The 14,422-nt window shown below is 43.7% G+C and overlaps 1 protein-coding gene across 1 annotated transcript in view; it reads left to right on the top strand.

The window, feature by feature from the left end:
- The first annotated feature begins 477 nt into the window (after positions 1 to 477).
- Positions 478 to 14,422, top strand: part of TERT (telomerase reverse transcriptase) — a 77,422-nt gene continuing 63,477 nt past the window's right edge. The window contains exons 1-4 of the mRNA XM_087371620.1: positions 478 to 639; positions 986 to 1,057; positions 1,244 to 1,321; positions 1,510 to 1,629. Coding sequence (XP_087227746.1) covers positions 478 to 639; positions 986 to 1,057; positions 1,244 to 1,321; positions 1,510 to 1,629 — 432 coding nt within the window. The remainder of the gene's footprint in view (positions 640 to 985; positions 1,058 to 1,243; positions 1,322 to 1,509; positions 1,630 to 14,422) is intronic.

The following is a 14,422-nucleotide window of genomic DNA, read 5'->3' as shown; positions in this document are numbered from 1 at the left end:
TCATTGCCTTTGACATGCAATTGCATTTGCCCATGGAGCCAAATTCATCTAGTGACCTATCTCGGTCAATGCACATTTCTCAATTAGTTAGTTAGCATCTCTATGTTGACATGGAGTTACCAACCCATCTACATCTATCAAGGTCAAGCAGCATCTCTAAGTTGAGCAACCTTGCACCTAAGTAAACTGTAAAAAGTTAAGCACTCACTGGGGCCGTCATAATCTGGGCAAAATCATGTTTAAGCTCATGGTAGTACTATTAGGTAGGTAGCTGCCTCTTGTAACCAGGTTGTCTGCAAGATGACGACGGGGAAGAAGAGGAAAAGGATGGAGGACAATAGAGTTTCTCATAGAGTCCTCTCGTCTCTGTATCCTGCTCCATCTCGCCTCTGCAGCCTCTACGACCTCCTCCTCACCTTGCTTTCCTCATCTTTTTCCCATCCCCAAGCTTTGGTTTGTAGAACAAACACAGTGGCAATGCAGGGTGGCGAGCAGTCTTCTGCCATTCCTTCACTGCTCGTCCGAGAGGATGATCCCGTAGACTACTTGTCCATCCTCCATAATGGCCGCGCAGCGCTTTCTGACGCCGCCCCTCCAATCGGAGTGGTTCCATCGGAGCAGCGGTGGACGCAACAGCAGGCAAGCATTACTCTCCTCGCGATCTCACGACATTGATTAATCAATGCAAAGTCCGAACCGTCTAATCCGCACAGTCTATTTAATTTCGAACGACAGCTGTCAAGCACTTTTCTCAATTTAGAGGAAGACGGCGTCGGAGAGCTACGTTGAAATGCGCATCTTACGCTCTTGATGTCGCTGGCTCAATCATCAATTCATTCTTCGCCAACCGCGCTTTGTCTCACCTTTCAAAAATGTAGGTAGACTTGGTGCCACTAAACAAAACGGCATCACTAGCTGATTTGAATGAATGTTGATCTATTCCGATCAGCTAGCATCTTCATGTGTTATTTGTGGGCCTCTGCAGTGGACACTATCGAAAGCAAACTTTCAAAATAGTGCCGTGCGTTCCATTAACGCAAGGCAAGTTTGTGTTAAGGTAGCGGATGGCCTTCCTTCCTTGAAGGAAGTGTTAGGAGTCCTCTGGCCTGCATAATTCATTTTGCACATTTGCAATTGTCAAACACAAATGATGCAAGACATTCGCACACCATTCTTCGTTGTCTTGGAAAAACTACCTGTTTAATAAGTTTCCTGCTGATCATGAGCTGGTCAAATTTCTCAGGTTGTCGAGCGAGTGATACAACTACAGTTTCGGCAAGGGAAGAATGTTTCAAGCGTCATCTGTTTTGGCTATCAACAGGTGTGGCGTTTTCAAGGCCCTCAATGCTCTGCTCTGAGATGCATATTGTGAGAGGACTCTATGAATTTTCATACCATTTAGATTGTCACTTGCCAAGGTCTATGTTGCTCATTATGCCCTTCAGATTGTCACTTACCAAGGTCTATATTGCTCATTGTGCTTTGTTACTGGCGCTAACTTTATTGCAGCCCCGGCCGAGGTTTGCTATGGAAAAAGAAAGAACAGCTCCTGCTGGCCTAGATTGTGTGTCTGAGAATGCTGCAGTTGCAATATTGAACTCTCAAGCGTGGAAGACCTTACATTCAAGGGTAACTGCTGTCTTCTTTTAATCGTTCAAGAGGTGAATTTCAAAGATTGCAGTCGTTAAATGATTTCTAAGAAAGTAGTTCTAAAATATGAATTCTTTAACATTCAGCTTGCCATTGACCGCTTGTTCACTGATTAGAGCAAGCAAGAATTTTGTGTGTGTCCTAAGAGGCCAACGTCGGTGTGTAAATCCCAAATTGAGTCCGAAATTCGGTTTGGAAAAGGGAAGTTAAAGGGGTGCCGGATTCTACAGCTTAAAGCTAAGACTCCGAGATGAAATCCCAAATTGCTATTTTTGGAACATGATTATCAAATTGGGTTGTACATGGAGTGGAGTATTTATTGTAACATACTTACACCTTTCTCCACTACATTTTTGGATAATTATTGGCTGTCTTATTTTCATTGAATATGATAACATGTGTACTGACCACACATTTTGTGAGTTTTCTTCGTGTGAGTTCAAGGGGCCAATTCAATAATTTCATAGATCTTGGGTCTCTCTTCACCTAGTTTTTATCAGTGGTTACTAGTAGTTATTATTCTACAGTTTCTTACAGTTTTATGTATATGTTTTGGACTAACTTATTCATGTCCTAGGATTTCTAGGTTAAGCCGGGTTCTATCCGAGGGTCTACATTACTATTGTAATTGAAGATGAGCATCATTGTAATAAAGAAATATACCTGGGATCAGCCCAGGTAGGGGTGTATCTTGCCGTTGGGTGTCAGACTCTTTTTCGCTTCTCTTCCCTATCCTTTGTGTGAAATTTGAATGATATGTGTGGGGATGTTCCTCTCAAAAAAATGGCAAATTAAAATTCTGAGTTTTGAGTAAACAGAGACTGACAAAAACACGCACACAAGAATTCCTAATCTGACCTAAGTAGTATTACCAAGTTCTTCAATTGGAAAAGAAACGCTCCGACACATGTCAGAGTCATGCTTACTTGAAGCACAATTTCATGTCGGAGTGTTTCTTTTCCAGCTGAAGAGCTTGGTAATACTACTTAGGTCAGATTAGGAATTCTTGTGTGCGTGTTTTTGTAAATGTGTACAGTCTCTGTTTACTCCAAACTTCAAATGGTGAATACCATAAGAATAAAGGGAGGAACAACAAGAATGTAACCCTGGAAGCCAAGAAGACTATGCCCACGAAGCAATGAAAGATTGAGAAGCATGTTGATCGGATGCGATCAGCTCACTTGGAGATAGAGGAGGATGAGATTCCCGTGGCACAGGAGACTAGAGGAGAGCTTGTTAGAGATGAGATGACATGGGATATTTTTCAGCTATTGACTCTTATAAAAATAAGATAGAGACGGATTTGAATGATATGTGTGGGGATGTTCTTTAAAAAAAAATGGCAAATTAAAATTCTAAGTTTGGAGTAAACAGAGACTCTACACATTTACACAAACACGCACACAAGAATTCCTAATCTGACCTAAGTGGTATTACCACGCACTTCAATTGAAAAAGAAACACTTCGACACATGTCAGAGTCATGCTTATGCGAAGCGCAATTTCATGTCGTAGTGTTTCTTTTAGTCCTATTCATGCCACACAAGTAATTTATGTTGTCTATAACATACATAGTAGTAATATGCTTTATGTAGGACAAACCTATCGAACGGCTTTTATTCGTTTTCAAGAACATGTTAGGGAAGCTAGAAAAGTTCTTAGGCTTGGTTGAGAAATCGAAACCCTTATATGTAGCAATGACGAAATCTGGTTTTGAATGTTTTAGTTGCTTTTCTATTGAGCATATAAAGGGCCATTTTAATAATGCCAAGGATTTAGGTTGCTTGACCTCGCTCTCTTCCGAAGAGAATTTAATTTGGAAGAAAAATCAATTTGTTGTAAGAATAAAAGAACCCCTATGATGTGGAGGACTGATACAAAGCCCTTCAACATTCATAGTCATATACCTACCCTTGTATGGAAACAAAAAATTATGTTGTATCGGCCTTAGGTATGTTTAGAATGATTGAACATAAGCTGAAAACAAAAAGTGGGGAGCTGAATAGTCCGTTTTTCTTTTAGTTTCAAAAGAGAGTTTGATTGAGCATGCTTGTGCTTTCTAAGTTAGGAATGTAATTTTGCCTCTTTGTAGGAAGCGATACATGAGTGTAAAAGGGTCCATTTAGCTTTTTATGTTTTAAATGTGTGTGAGAGAGAGAGAGAGAGAGAGAGAGAGAGAGAGAGCATTAATTCCAGTTTTTTGGAAGATTCTGTTTTTTGTTTCTTGACTTGCTTGTTTATTTTTGCTTAGTCACCTTCTTCCTTTCTTCTTTATTTCTTGTTTTCTTTCTCTTTTGTTTATTTGACATATTTTAGTAAGCACTGGGTTTGCCCAAGAGACTCTGCGGGTCTTTAGAAACCTAGTATAGCTGCTTATGCTTGGGCACTGATGACGACATAAGTGTTGCTTTGCTTGCAAGTATGTCTTCCTTTTGTTTTTCATAATAGTTTTTGTTTACCTCTTTTTTCTTCTCTTTCATTTTCTCTTTTATTTTCTGTGTAGATTTTTGGTCTTTAGAACAACAAAAAATCTAAATTTGTATGATTGGACTTATTCTAGTCTTACAAAGGTATATATGTTGTGGGATTGTTCTAGCTCTCCTGCAATCTCACATGTTGATTATGTTTTGCTTCCTATGCTTCCTCTTCCTCATCTTCCTCCTCTTTCAAGAGTTTTTTGCTTCTCGAGACTATAAAAGAAGACTTCTCTACCTAGATAGACTAATGTCTTTGGGTCTTTTTTCAATAGAAGTTTTTGAAAACTATAATGTCAAAGGTCTTTTCAAACTTATATACACCTTGGAAAACTTCTCTTTTGAGGATTTGGATCTAAAAAAGCTCCATTGTATCCAACTTAACAGTTTGTCGGATCGCTTCTTAAAACTAAAAGCTTCTTTTCAAACAAAGAACTCTATCTAGATAAGGAACTCTTGATTTCTATTTTTACTTCTCCTTCTCTTGACAAGGTAGGCTTGAACTCAATTTTGAGTATCCTGAAGTAATGGATTCTCTCCCTCGTTATGTAAGAAGAATTTGGAAGGATCAAATAGTAGCTTGAAGTATGTAAAAACTTTAGGACAAAAGGTTTTCAACTGTGGAGAGAAAAGGGGGCTGAAACGGAAGGAGAAAAGGGTCAAAAGGGTTTGGCGAAGGAACTCCTAAGTGAGGGCAGCACTGAACGCTGCCCAAGGCAGCCTGAGGCCACCTTGAAGGCACCTAGGTGAAGACGCAACCACCTCTTGGGCTGGCATGCAGCCTCCATGCAAGAGGCGACCACATCAAGGGCCCAAACCAGGCCCTTAGGCACCCGCAACCAGCGCGGTCTGGCAGGGGCACTCTAGGCACCATGATGGCGCACCCAAGGCGCCTGGGGCACTTAAGCTTTGCCGTGGGCAGAGCTGAGGCCACATGGGCCTGGCGTGGCACTCCAAGGCAGTGAGGGGGACGCAGAAGGGGTCATGCAGCAAGGGGCAGGGGATGGAAGGAAGGCCGGAGGAGGATGAGGGATTGGGATGGAGCAGAGGCAGAAGGGGAAGATGCGAGGCAGCGGGGGTGCACGAGCTCGAGCAGCTCACGGCGGTGCTCCTTGTGGCTCAATATTGCCTTCCTTGGGGGTGCAATCTCCCTTTTCTTTGTGTTGCTTGAAAGTTTCACAAAATTCCAAAAAAGCCAAGATTTACTGCAGCTACTTGTAAGAGTACTTTGGTAGATGTCTCTAAATGGCTAACGTATTGCTTCAAAGCCCTGCTGCCTAGTGTCCATGAACTTTGGAGGGACTTATTAAAGGATGCAGATGTTCCTTCACAATCAAGCCGGATTTTAAATGACTCTGTAGGAGTGATTCCTATTGTAAAATTTTTTAATTCCTCTTGAAGCATTCAAGAAAAAGAGTCTCCTATTCTCCTTCAAACTTATGATTTTACCATGCTTTATACAAAGATCGAGCTGAAAGATCTGAAGTTTAGAATTAAAAAGCTAATGGCTGAAGTTTTTAAGCTGAGATTGACAACGATAGATGCAAAGCGCTTAAAGCTGAGAAAATAGCTTTATGTTTTGACTTTTTGTGCCTAAATAATAAACATCATGACATTGATTCTAAATAGAAAAGATACACAAAGGTTGTAAGTGTTGAAGATGTTTGCTCTTGGATAGATTTTCTTTTAGATAATCTTTACATCACAATAGGTGATCTTTGTTTCAACAGATTATAGGAATCCCTACGGGCACTAATTGTGCTGTCTTTTTAGCAAACTTTTGTCTCTCCACTTATGAATTGGAGTTTATCAAATGTCTTATCTCTATCAATACTTGCCCTATCATTTTACATAAGCTAAGCCAAGTCAGGCATTTTATAGATGATTTATTTGTAACAGATGTTCCTAACTCTCAAGATTGTATGTATAAAGATGCTTGTGCTTTTGGAGAAGGAATCTATCCTTGTGACTCTTATGAACTTAAGTGCACTTCAAGAGGAGATTCTTGTGTTTTCTTAAATCTTAGAGTTTCTCAACCTGCCGTAGGATTAGAGATTGATATATATGATAAACGTCAACAACCTGAATAAGGTGCTTTACACATTATAAAAATGCCTCACATTACGCGATTTAGACTGCCGATTAAATGTGCACTGTTGCTGTTTTCCAATCCGGACCAGCCAGGCCCAGATCTGCTCCTCGCCACCCACTGCAACATGGACCTCTGGACAGCAATCTACAGGCCTTTTCTACGCAACAAATTGGCAGATTAAATCAATGCCAGGTGGATTCTTTCCATTCTACTTTTAAGGATTCTCTTGTCATTATCCAATTATAGCAAATGAAAGACGCTCCCTTAAAGCATGGAAACCCTTGGTAATTCACCCGGCATTTCAAGGACACCTCAGGCATCATCTACCACACGATATCGTGTTCAGATTGCACAACCAGCCCATTTCGGAGCTTTGGCATCATGGGTCTTCTGTGTCACGTGCCCTCCTAGTGATTTGGACCACATATTATACCTTCTGCGTGCGGCACCTCAGTTACATTACTTCCTTAGCACCGTCCAGGTTGTGTTCCACGAGACACGAAGATACCCAGAACCCGATATTCCTCACGAGTTTGCTGTCCATCTTTGGAGAGATTTTTACCCGCATCTCCAGGGTACTCTCCACCTCCTTCAGCTCCCAGATATCCTCCTTTACAGGTGGTACCTTCCCCAAGACAGTATTTACACTCTTAAGGCACTCCTTCTCCTGGATATCCTCCACTTCCGACAGCAGCTCCTTATCCCTTCTCAGATCCGTGGAATCTGCAACCTACTCCTGTCCTCTCACGAGCAGTAATACCCATTTCGGCATGACCAGTGTTACCTCAGACAGGACCTTCTTTACCAGATTTCCACCGGTGGTTCCATCCTGCCTCGCCTGCCCCCTCCAACATGAGCAACCTCAGGGAGCAGCCTGAATCTTCTTCCAGGAATGGTACAAACTAGAGCGCAGGTTCATGCTTTTCTCACGGGGGCCTCAGATATGTCGCAACGCTCGCGTGCAGCCTCTCCGGAGATGAGCGACTCAAGTCCAAAAAAGACCTCTGAAGTCAACATACAAGGCGAAACACTACTGCAACTTCAAATTTCCCAGCTTCAGGACAGCATATCCGACTTGGTCCAGAAAGTCCAACAACTCCAAGATTCTCGCAGTACCACACATACAGAGGATAACGTGACGTAACCATACGACTATGTGTGTGGACTCATTCCCACCAGAGGTAGAAAACACTGAACTCCGTGTCCTCTACCGTTTACTCCAAGCTTCCAAAATTAAAAGACTTGACATTAAACTTCCGAAAGCCTATACTGGTCAACGAAATCGCCGAATAGTTAACCAATGGCTCGCAAAATTGCGCATGTACTTTGATACTGTTGACCTCAGTGAAGGCAAAAAGATCGCCTTGGCAGCCTCCCTCCTTAAGGATACAGCTTTTCTATGGTGGCAAAGACGCTTAAAGGACGGGAAAAGTGTGTTAACATGGGAACGTTTTGAACACATGCTCCGTAAGCAGTTCATACCTGCCAATGCAGACTTCCAAGCACGTTCAAAACTCCGACAGTTGGAGCAAACAGGCTCCCTGTCTTCCTACATCTCTCAGTTCACCACATTGGTGCTGGAGATTGATGGTTTAATTGAGGATGATCGCCTTCATGCTTTCATCTCAGGCCTAAATCCCTCGTTACGCATTGATGTCCTTAAAGCAAACATCACCACCACAGCTGGCGCTATTGCTTACGCAGAGGGCATTACAGATTTCCAAAACACAAGGAAGCAAAGTGCTAATCGAACATAGAACTCTACTATGGCCAAAGGTGCTCGCCCTCAAGATAACCCCAGGTTTAGAAAAAACTCGGGTAATTAAGGCCAGCGACAGTCTCAAGATCCCCACAAGTCTCAGAAATCATATGCTGGATTCCAACAGAAGCACTCCTCCAAGGATCGCGCCTCTTCTTCTTCACAAAGTCATCACCATCATCCCCAACATAAAGGTGCGGTCACTGACAAGAAGAACAACTCCAGTACAAAAGGACTTTGTACCATCTGTACAGGCGACCATAGATGGTTCGATTGTCCCAAGCGACCAAAGCAAAATTTCAATATGGAACCTAGCACTTCCCAAACAGAAGATGCTACCTCAGCACAAGACAAGAAAGGCAAAGCTGTTCGAATGGCAAATACCATCACCTGAGCCTTGCCAACAACCCCGAACCTTTCTTGGCCACTCAAGTACTTTGTGTTCAAGGATCGATTCGTGGAACAACGGTCACTATCCTCATCGACAGTGGCTGCTCTCATAACTTCCTAGCTAGTTCTATGGTCGACAAACTTCGGTTGACCACCAGTCCTAGTCTCATGGACTATCAGATTGAACTCGCAAATGGAACTATCTTCTTGTGCAACACCAGAATCAAAAACTTGTCTTTTCGCATCCAACATTATACGGACAAGTTGAACTTCGACATCATGCCTCTTTCTCGGTGCGATGTCATACTTGGACAACAGTGGCTCTACGACTATGATCCATCAATCAGTTTTCGCAGCCATACTATCCAGTTTGTCCACTAGGGAAAATTTATTGAGCTAACTGGTTCTAGGGACTCTTCTTCAACCCCAATTGCCTCTGCCCTATAAGTAACGAAGTGGGTTCGTAAATGTCAAGTAAAGACTTCACTTCTGTTGGTTACGGCAGTAGAGGAGACACCAACAAAGGATCCTCCTGAATACCTCAACCAACCTTTTTTCCAGCCCTACATGGATATTTTTCCACAGGAATTGCCAAAGCAGTTACCACCTCGACGACTAGTGGATCACCCAATCGAACTTATTCTCGGCAGTAATCCACCGTCGAAACCTTCTTATCGGGTTTCTTACACTCAAAATGAAGAAATCCAAAGCCAGGTGATCGAACTACTCGACAAAGGTCACATTCGGCCCAGTCGCAGCTCTTTCGGATCTCCTGTACTACTTGTGGAAAAAAAGAATAAGTCAATGCGCCTCTGCATCGACTACCGAGCCCTCAATAAGCTCACTATAAAAAACAAGTATCCATTGCCTCGCATCGATGACCTCTTCGATCAACTTCTACACGCAACACAATTCTCAAAGATGGATCTTCGTTCAGGTTATCTCAAATTCGCATACGAGAAGGCGATGAGTACAAGACAGCTTTTCGAACAAAGTATGGACACTATGAATGTTTGGTCATGCCTTTTGGGTTAAACAACGCCCCGGCCACATTCATGACACTAATGAACGACGTCTTCAGGCCTTTCCTCGATAAGTTCGTCATCGTTTACCTCGATGACATCCTCGTTTTCAGCAGATCCCTACATGAGCACAAACAACATCTTCACAAAGTTTTTTAAGTTCTCCGCGCAAATTCTCTCTACATCAACATTGAGAAGAGTGAGTTCTTCAAGACCCAACTCGAATATTTGGGACATGTTATTTCAGCTCAAGGCATCTCTGTGGATCCCAAGAAGGTCGTGGTAATCCGAAACTGGCCTACTTCTAAGAATGTTGATGATGTCCGCTCTTTTCTCAGATTGGCAAACTTCTACCATATAAGGGTCTATCAGTTTTCCGAAATCGCAGCTCCTATGTCCGAATTATTGAAAAGCACAGCAGTTTTTCAGTGGCTTCCCGAAACAGAGTATAGTTTCCAACAACTCAAGCAAGCACTCACTACCACACCAGTTATGGCTATTGCTGACCCAAACCTTCCATTTGAGGTCATGACCGACGCTTTCAACATCGCTACAGGAGCAGTCTTGATGCAAGAAGTAGAGTTATTGCTTTCGACAGCCATAAACATTCTGATATCCAAACCCGATACCCGGTTTATGACAAGGAGTTTCTTGCCGTTGTACATGCTTATCGCTCTTGGAAACATTATCTCATGGGAGCCGACTCGGTGGTCAAGACAGACCATCACTCTTTAAAGTATATCTTTACTCAGCCAGTCATGAACGCTCGACAAGCATGTTGGGTTGAGTTTCTGGCCAACTTTCACATGACCATTGAGTACATTCCAGGACTACGCAATGTAGTTGCAGATGCTCTCAGCAGGTTAACTCTAACATCAGCTATGATAATCTCTACATTATCTGTGGATGTTCCGAATTCATTCAAAGGGAAGTATTTTAATGATAAAGACTTCGGCACAGCAGTACAAGTTCTTTCAAAAGATCAACCTTCGGCTTCCGAACAGAAGATTTTCTCATCCTATTCTTATACGGACGACCTTTTGTATTATCAAGATCGCGTCTGTGTACCACATGACAAGGATGTTCGATGTCTTTTGTTAAAAGAGCATCATGTAGTTCCTTATGCTGCCCATCCAGACATCAACAAGACTTATAGGTTATTGAGTGCAACATACTACTGGCCTCAGATGAAAAGTGACGTCATCAAAATGGTTACATCTTGCTTATCTTGTCAACAAATGAAAGCAAGCCGACGACTTCTAGCAGGACTTCTTCAGCCTCTTCCAATTCCAACTGAAAGGTGGGAAAGTATTTCCATGGATTTCATTACAACACTACCACGATCCTCCAGAGGTAACACTCAGATTATGGTAATTGTTGATCGATTGTCCAAAATGGCACACTTTGTTGCTTGCAAAAGCAGTGCATAGGCTCCGGACATCGCCAAACTCTTCATACAACACATCTTCTGACACCATGGATTGCCCAAGAATATCATATCCGACAGAGATCCTAAGTTTACCAGTCACTTTTGGATTTCATTGTTCGAATCTTTGGGTACAACTCTACTGTTCAGTTCAGCCTACCACCCAGAATCAGATGGCGAGGCTGAAAGAGTCAACCAAGTTCTGGAAGAAATGCTTCGACATTATATTCAGTCACGCCTAGCAGCTTGGGAAGAGTATCTACCACTCCTTGAGTTTGCTTATAATAACTCTTTCCATAGTGCCATCAGCATGACTCCATTCCAAGCAGCTTATGGACACACTCCGATTGTACTAACGAATTTTGTACTTCAACATCGAGTGGCCCTAGCTGATCAACTGGTTCAAGAAATGCAAGACATTCTACTCCAAGTCAGGGATCATATGCGAAAAGCGCAAGAGCGGTATCAACGGTCTGCCAACAAACATAGACGTCACCTGGAATTTAACACTGGTGACATGGTGCTATTATTTGTAGCCCCACATCGCTATAAGATGGTTAAGTCTGTGTTTCCTAAGTTGCGATCACGATACTATGGACCTTTCCGGATCGTCAAGAAAAATTCACCTTTAAGTTACAAATTGGAATTACCACCATCATGGGGTAAATTCCATCCGACATTTCATGTTTCTTGGCTAAAGACGTACATTCTAGGCGATGAAACAGTTCCTCCTGCAGGTGATTATGTCCCAGAAATCGAAGACGATTATGTTCTCCTCCCAGAAACCGAAGACGATTATGTTCTCCTTATTCCTGAGCGTATTCTGGACCATCGACAGCAAGAGACTCGACATCGACTTATCACAGAATTCCTTGTTCTTTGGCGAGATCTGGACAACTCCGACGCTACTTGGCAATCTGATGAATACTTACAATAGTACCCTGACATTTTACAGCAGTATTTTCAGAATTTACCGTGATATTTTCTGTATCAGTTCATTATATCCACCAGGGTCTTATTTTGAGTGGGAGGGGATGTCACGATCTGTGACGTATTCCTTTCTCTATATCTAGACTTATGGATGGTTTGATGAATGGACACTTGTGGAAGGGTATGCCCTTTCGACGGGACACTTCCTATGAGGCACAACCCTTCACAAGAGACATTCTATGGAAGAGACACTTCTATTGTAATGTACCCTCTCATCAAGGGTCACACCCTTCACAAGGGGTACACACCTCTTCATGCGCATACACTTTGGAGTACACACCTTTTCATGTGTGACTCTTCACTCTCTATATAAGAGAGGCCCAATTGTATGGATGACACACTACAGATACTACAGACACTCAAGCAATACAATTATTCCTTGTTCTTTGCTATTTCAGTCTCCTTTCTGTTCCTTAGCACATTTCTAAATATAATAAATCTAGGATTTCTTACAATCGAGAGCCAACCATGGCAACCTTTGTCTCCCTGATGTGCAGTCCCCATATGATCTAACCCGATGTAGATATATAATGGTCTGAAAGGTTGCATCTAGCTGGAGTGGAGATCTCCAAACTCGGTGTGAATGATGTGATGTGGTACAGACAGTTTTCTCCGGATCATTCGTGAGAGCATGAGGATCTGCAGGCGCTCCACCCATGTCCACTCTATCTCTGACATGTCAGGCCCCCAACAAGGGCTGCCATACATATCGGCTGGTCGGACCAAGGAGTCGAAGAGAAGAGCCTTCGTCCGAGGGTCTTGGAAGTGGGAGTGGAAGCATTGTCTCTCTAGTTGAGCTAGTGAGGCGTATCCCTTGCTCAGTTTGGCCTGCATCGCTGGTCTCATCGTGAAGATCGGGCCGGAGAAGATGACCCCCAAGTAAGTGTATGAGGATACGATCTCAACTGGTGACCCACCGAAAGTAAAAGTAAACTGCTTCCGTTGCATGTTTGCTCGAGAGGTGTTAAAGATCATGACCTTGGTCTTGCCAAGGTTGACCTCCAAATCATGGGATAAACAAAAACCCTGCAGTGCATCCAAGTGTCGTTGGAGCCCCTCGGGTGTGGACGACAAGAGTGCCACATCATTTGCATAAAGAAGAATCCTGATGATGATCCCGGCAAGTGAGCAACCGGTCCCTCCGAACGCCCCTATGAACGTCTCAAGCTCATCGATGTAGAGGCCAAACAGGATCAGTGATAAGGGACAACCCTGTTTGACTCCTATGGTACTCAAGATCTCATTTGTCCAACTTGCTCCTGTCCGAACTCGGCCTAAGACTCTCATACAATGCCATGACTGCCAGATGATCTCTTGATCAAATCCCAGTGTCTGTAGGCGTGTGATGAGACGAGCTCGAGGTACTGTGTCAAAGGCTTTGCGGAAATCCACAAAGCAGCAATATACCCTCTCCTTCCATGATCTGGCCTCCTCAATGACACTCCTGAGTGTGAGTATGTGATCCATAGTCCCATGGTCTCGCTTGAAACCAGCCTGACCCTCTGCTCTGAGCCCTCTCATCTCTGCGAACAGGCTGACCGACGCATCCAATACAGCTACATAGATCTTGGACATCACATGTCCAATCATGACAGTTTTGTAGTTACTCGGGTTCATGGGATCCCCTGCCTTGTGGATGGGGGTGATGGTGTTGAGTGTCCAGGTGCAGGGCAAGCCAAGGCAAACAGCGTCATTGAATAGCTTTGCTAGGATCGGGACTAACGTGTCGATCCCATATGCGATAAACTCAGTGCATAGCCCCTCGTGATCCTTAGCTCGGCCATTGTGCAGTTTCAATGTCGCGTCCTTGACTCCCCCTCTAGTGAACAACGAGCAAGTGGTGGGGCAACGTGTGTGTATGAGATCCGGAGTGGGCTGGTGTGGGACATCATAAAGATGGTGTGCATACGTGTGCCAGACTCTTGTGTCGGTGAGGGGTGATGGAGACCTACGCTCAAGGAATCTCCGCAAAAAATCCTTAGAGTTGTTGTTGTACAAGATGTGCAGCAGCTCCTCATTTCGACGAAGAAATGTCTGCTTCTTTCGACGTACGAGACGTCGGTACTTGCGTACCATGTCTGGTGTGTTCGAGAGGTGACATTTGGTTTCAAGTCGGAGCTGTCGGCGATAAGCCTTGCACTCCGCATTGTACCAATTGTTGCAGGGTATAGAACCAAGAGGTGGTGGTCTAGTGGACCGTGTGGTGTGGGGAAAGATTTCGAGGGCAGCCTCGTGGAGTGTGTGACTAATCAGGGCAGCACGGTCCTCTATGAGTGGTATGTGATCGATGTAGGTTAGGAGTCTGTTCAGGCGTCGAGAGTAGGCCGGTGAGAGGTTGTGATCAAAGTGTATGTCGTGGTAGGTGTCATGCTTCCTATGTGGTGTGTGTGGTGTGGCTGAGCGTGGGGTGGCGATAGTGAAGAATAGGTATGTGTGATCAGCTCCCGGAGGGAGTAGTGCTATGGTGAAGTTGGTGATACATGAAGTGAAGGTAGGGGATCCCATGATGTAATCTACTACACTAGTGCACCCTCCCGTGTGGGAAGCAAGTAAAGCCACTTGAGGAGGGCCATAGGTTAAGGCCGTTGTAGATGATGAGATCATGCATCCTGCCCCGAT

This window comes from Dipteris shenzhenensis, chromosome 33 (assembly GCF_047967505.1).
Source record: "Dipteris shenzhenensis isolate YYH24624 ecotype China chromosome 33, Dip_SZ_1.0, whole genome shotgun sequence".
NCBI lineage: Eukaryota > Viridiplantae > Streptophyta > Polypodiopsida > Gleicheniales > Dipteridaceae > Dipteris > Dipteris shenzhenensis.
Note: the sequence above shows the minus strand (reverse complement) of the source record. Positions and strands in the feature narration are given on the sequence as shown.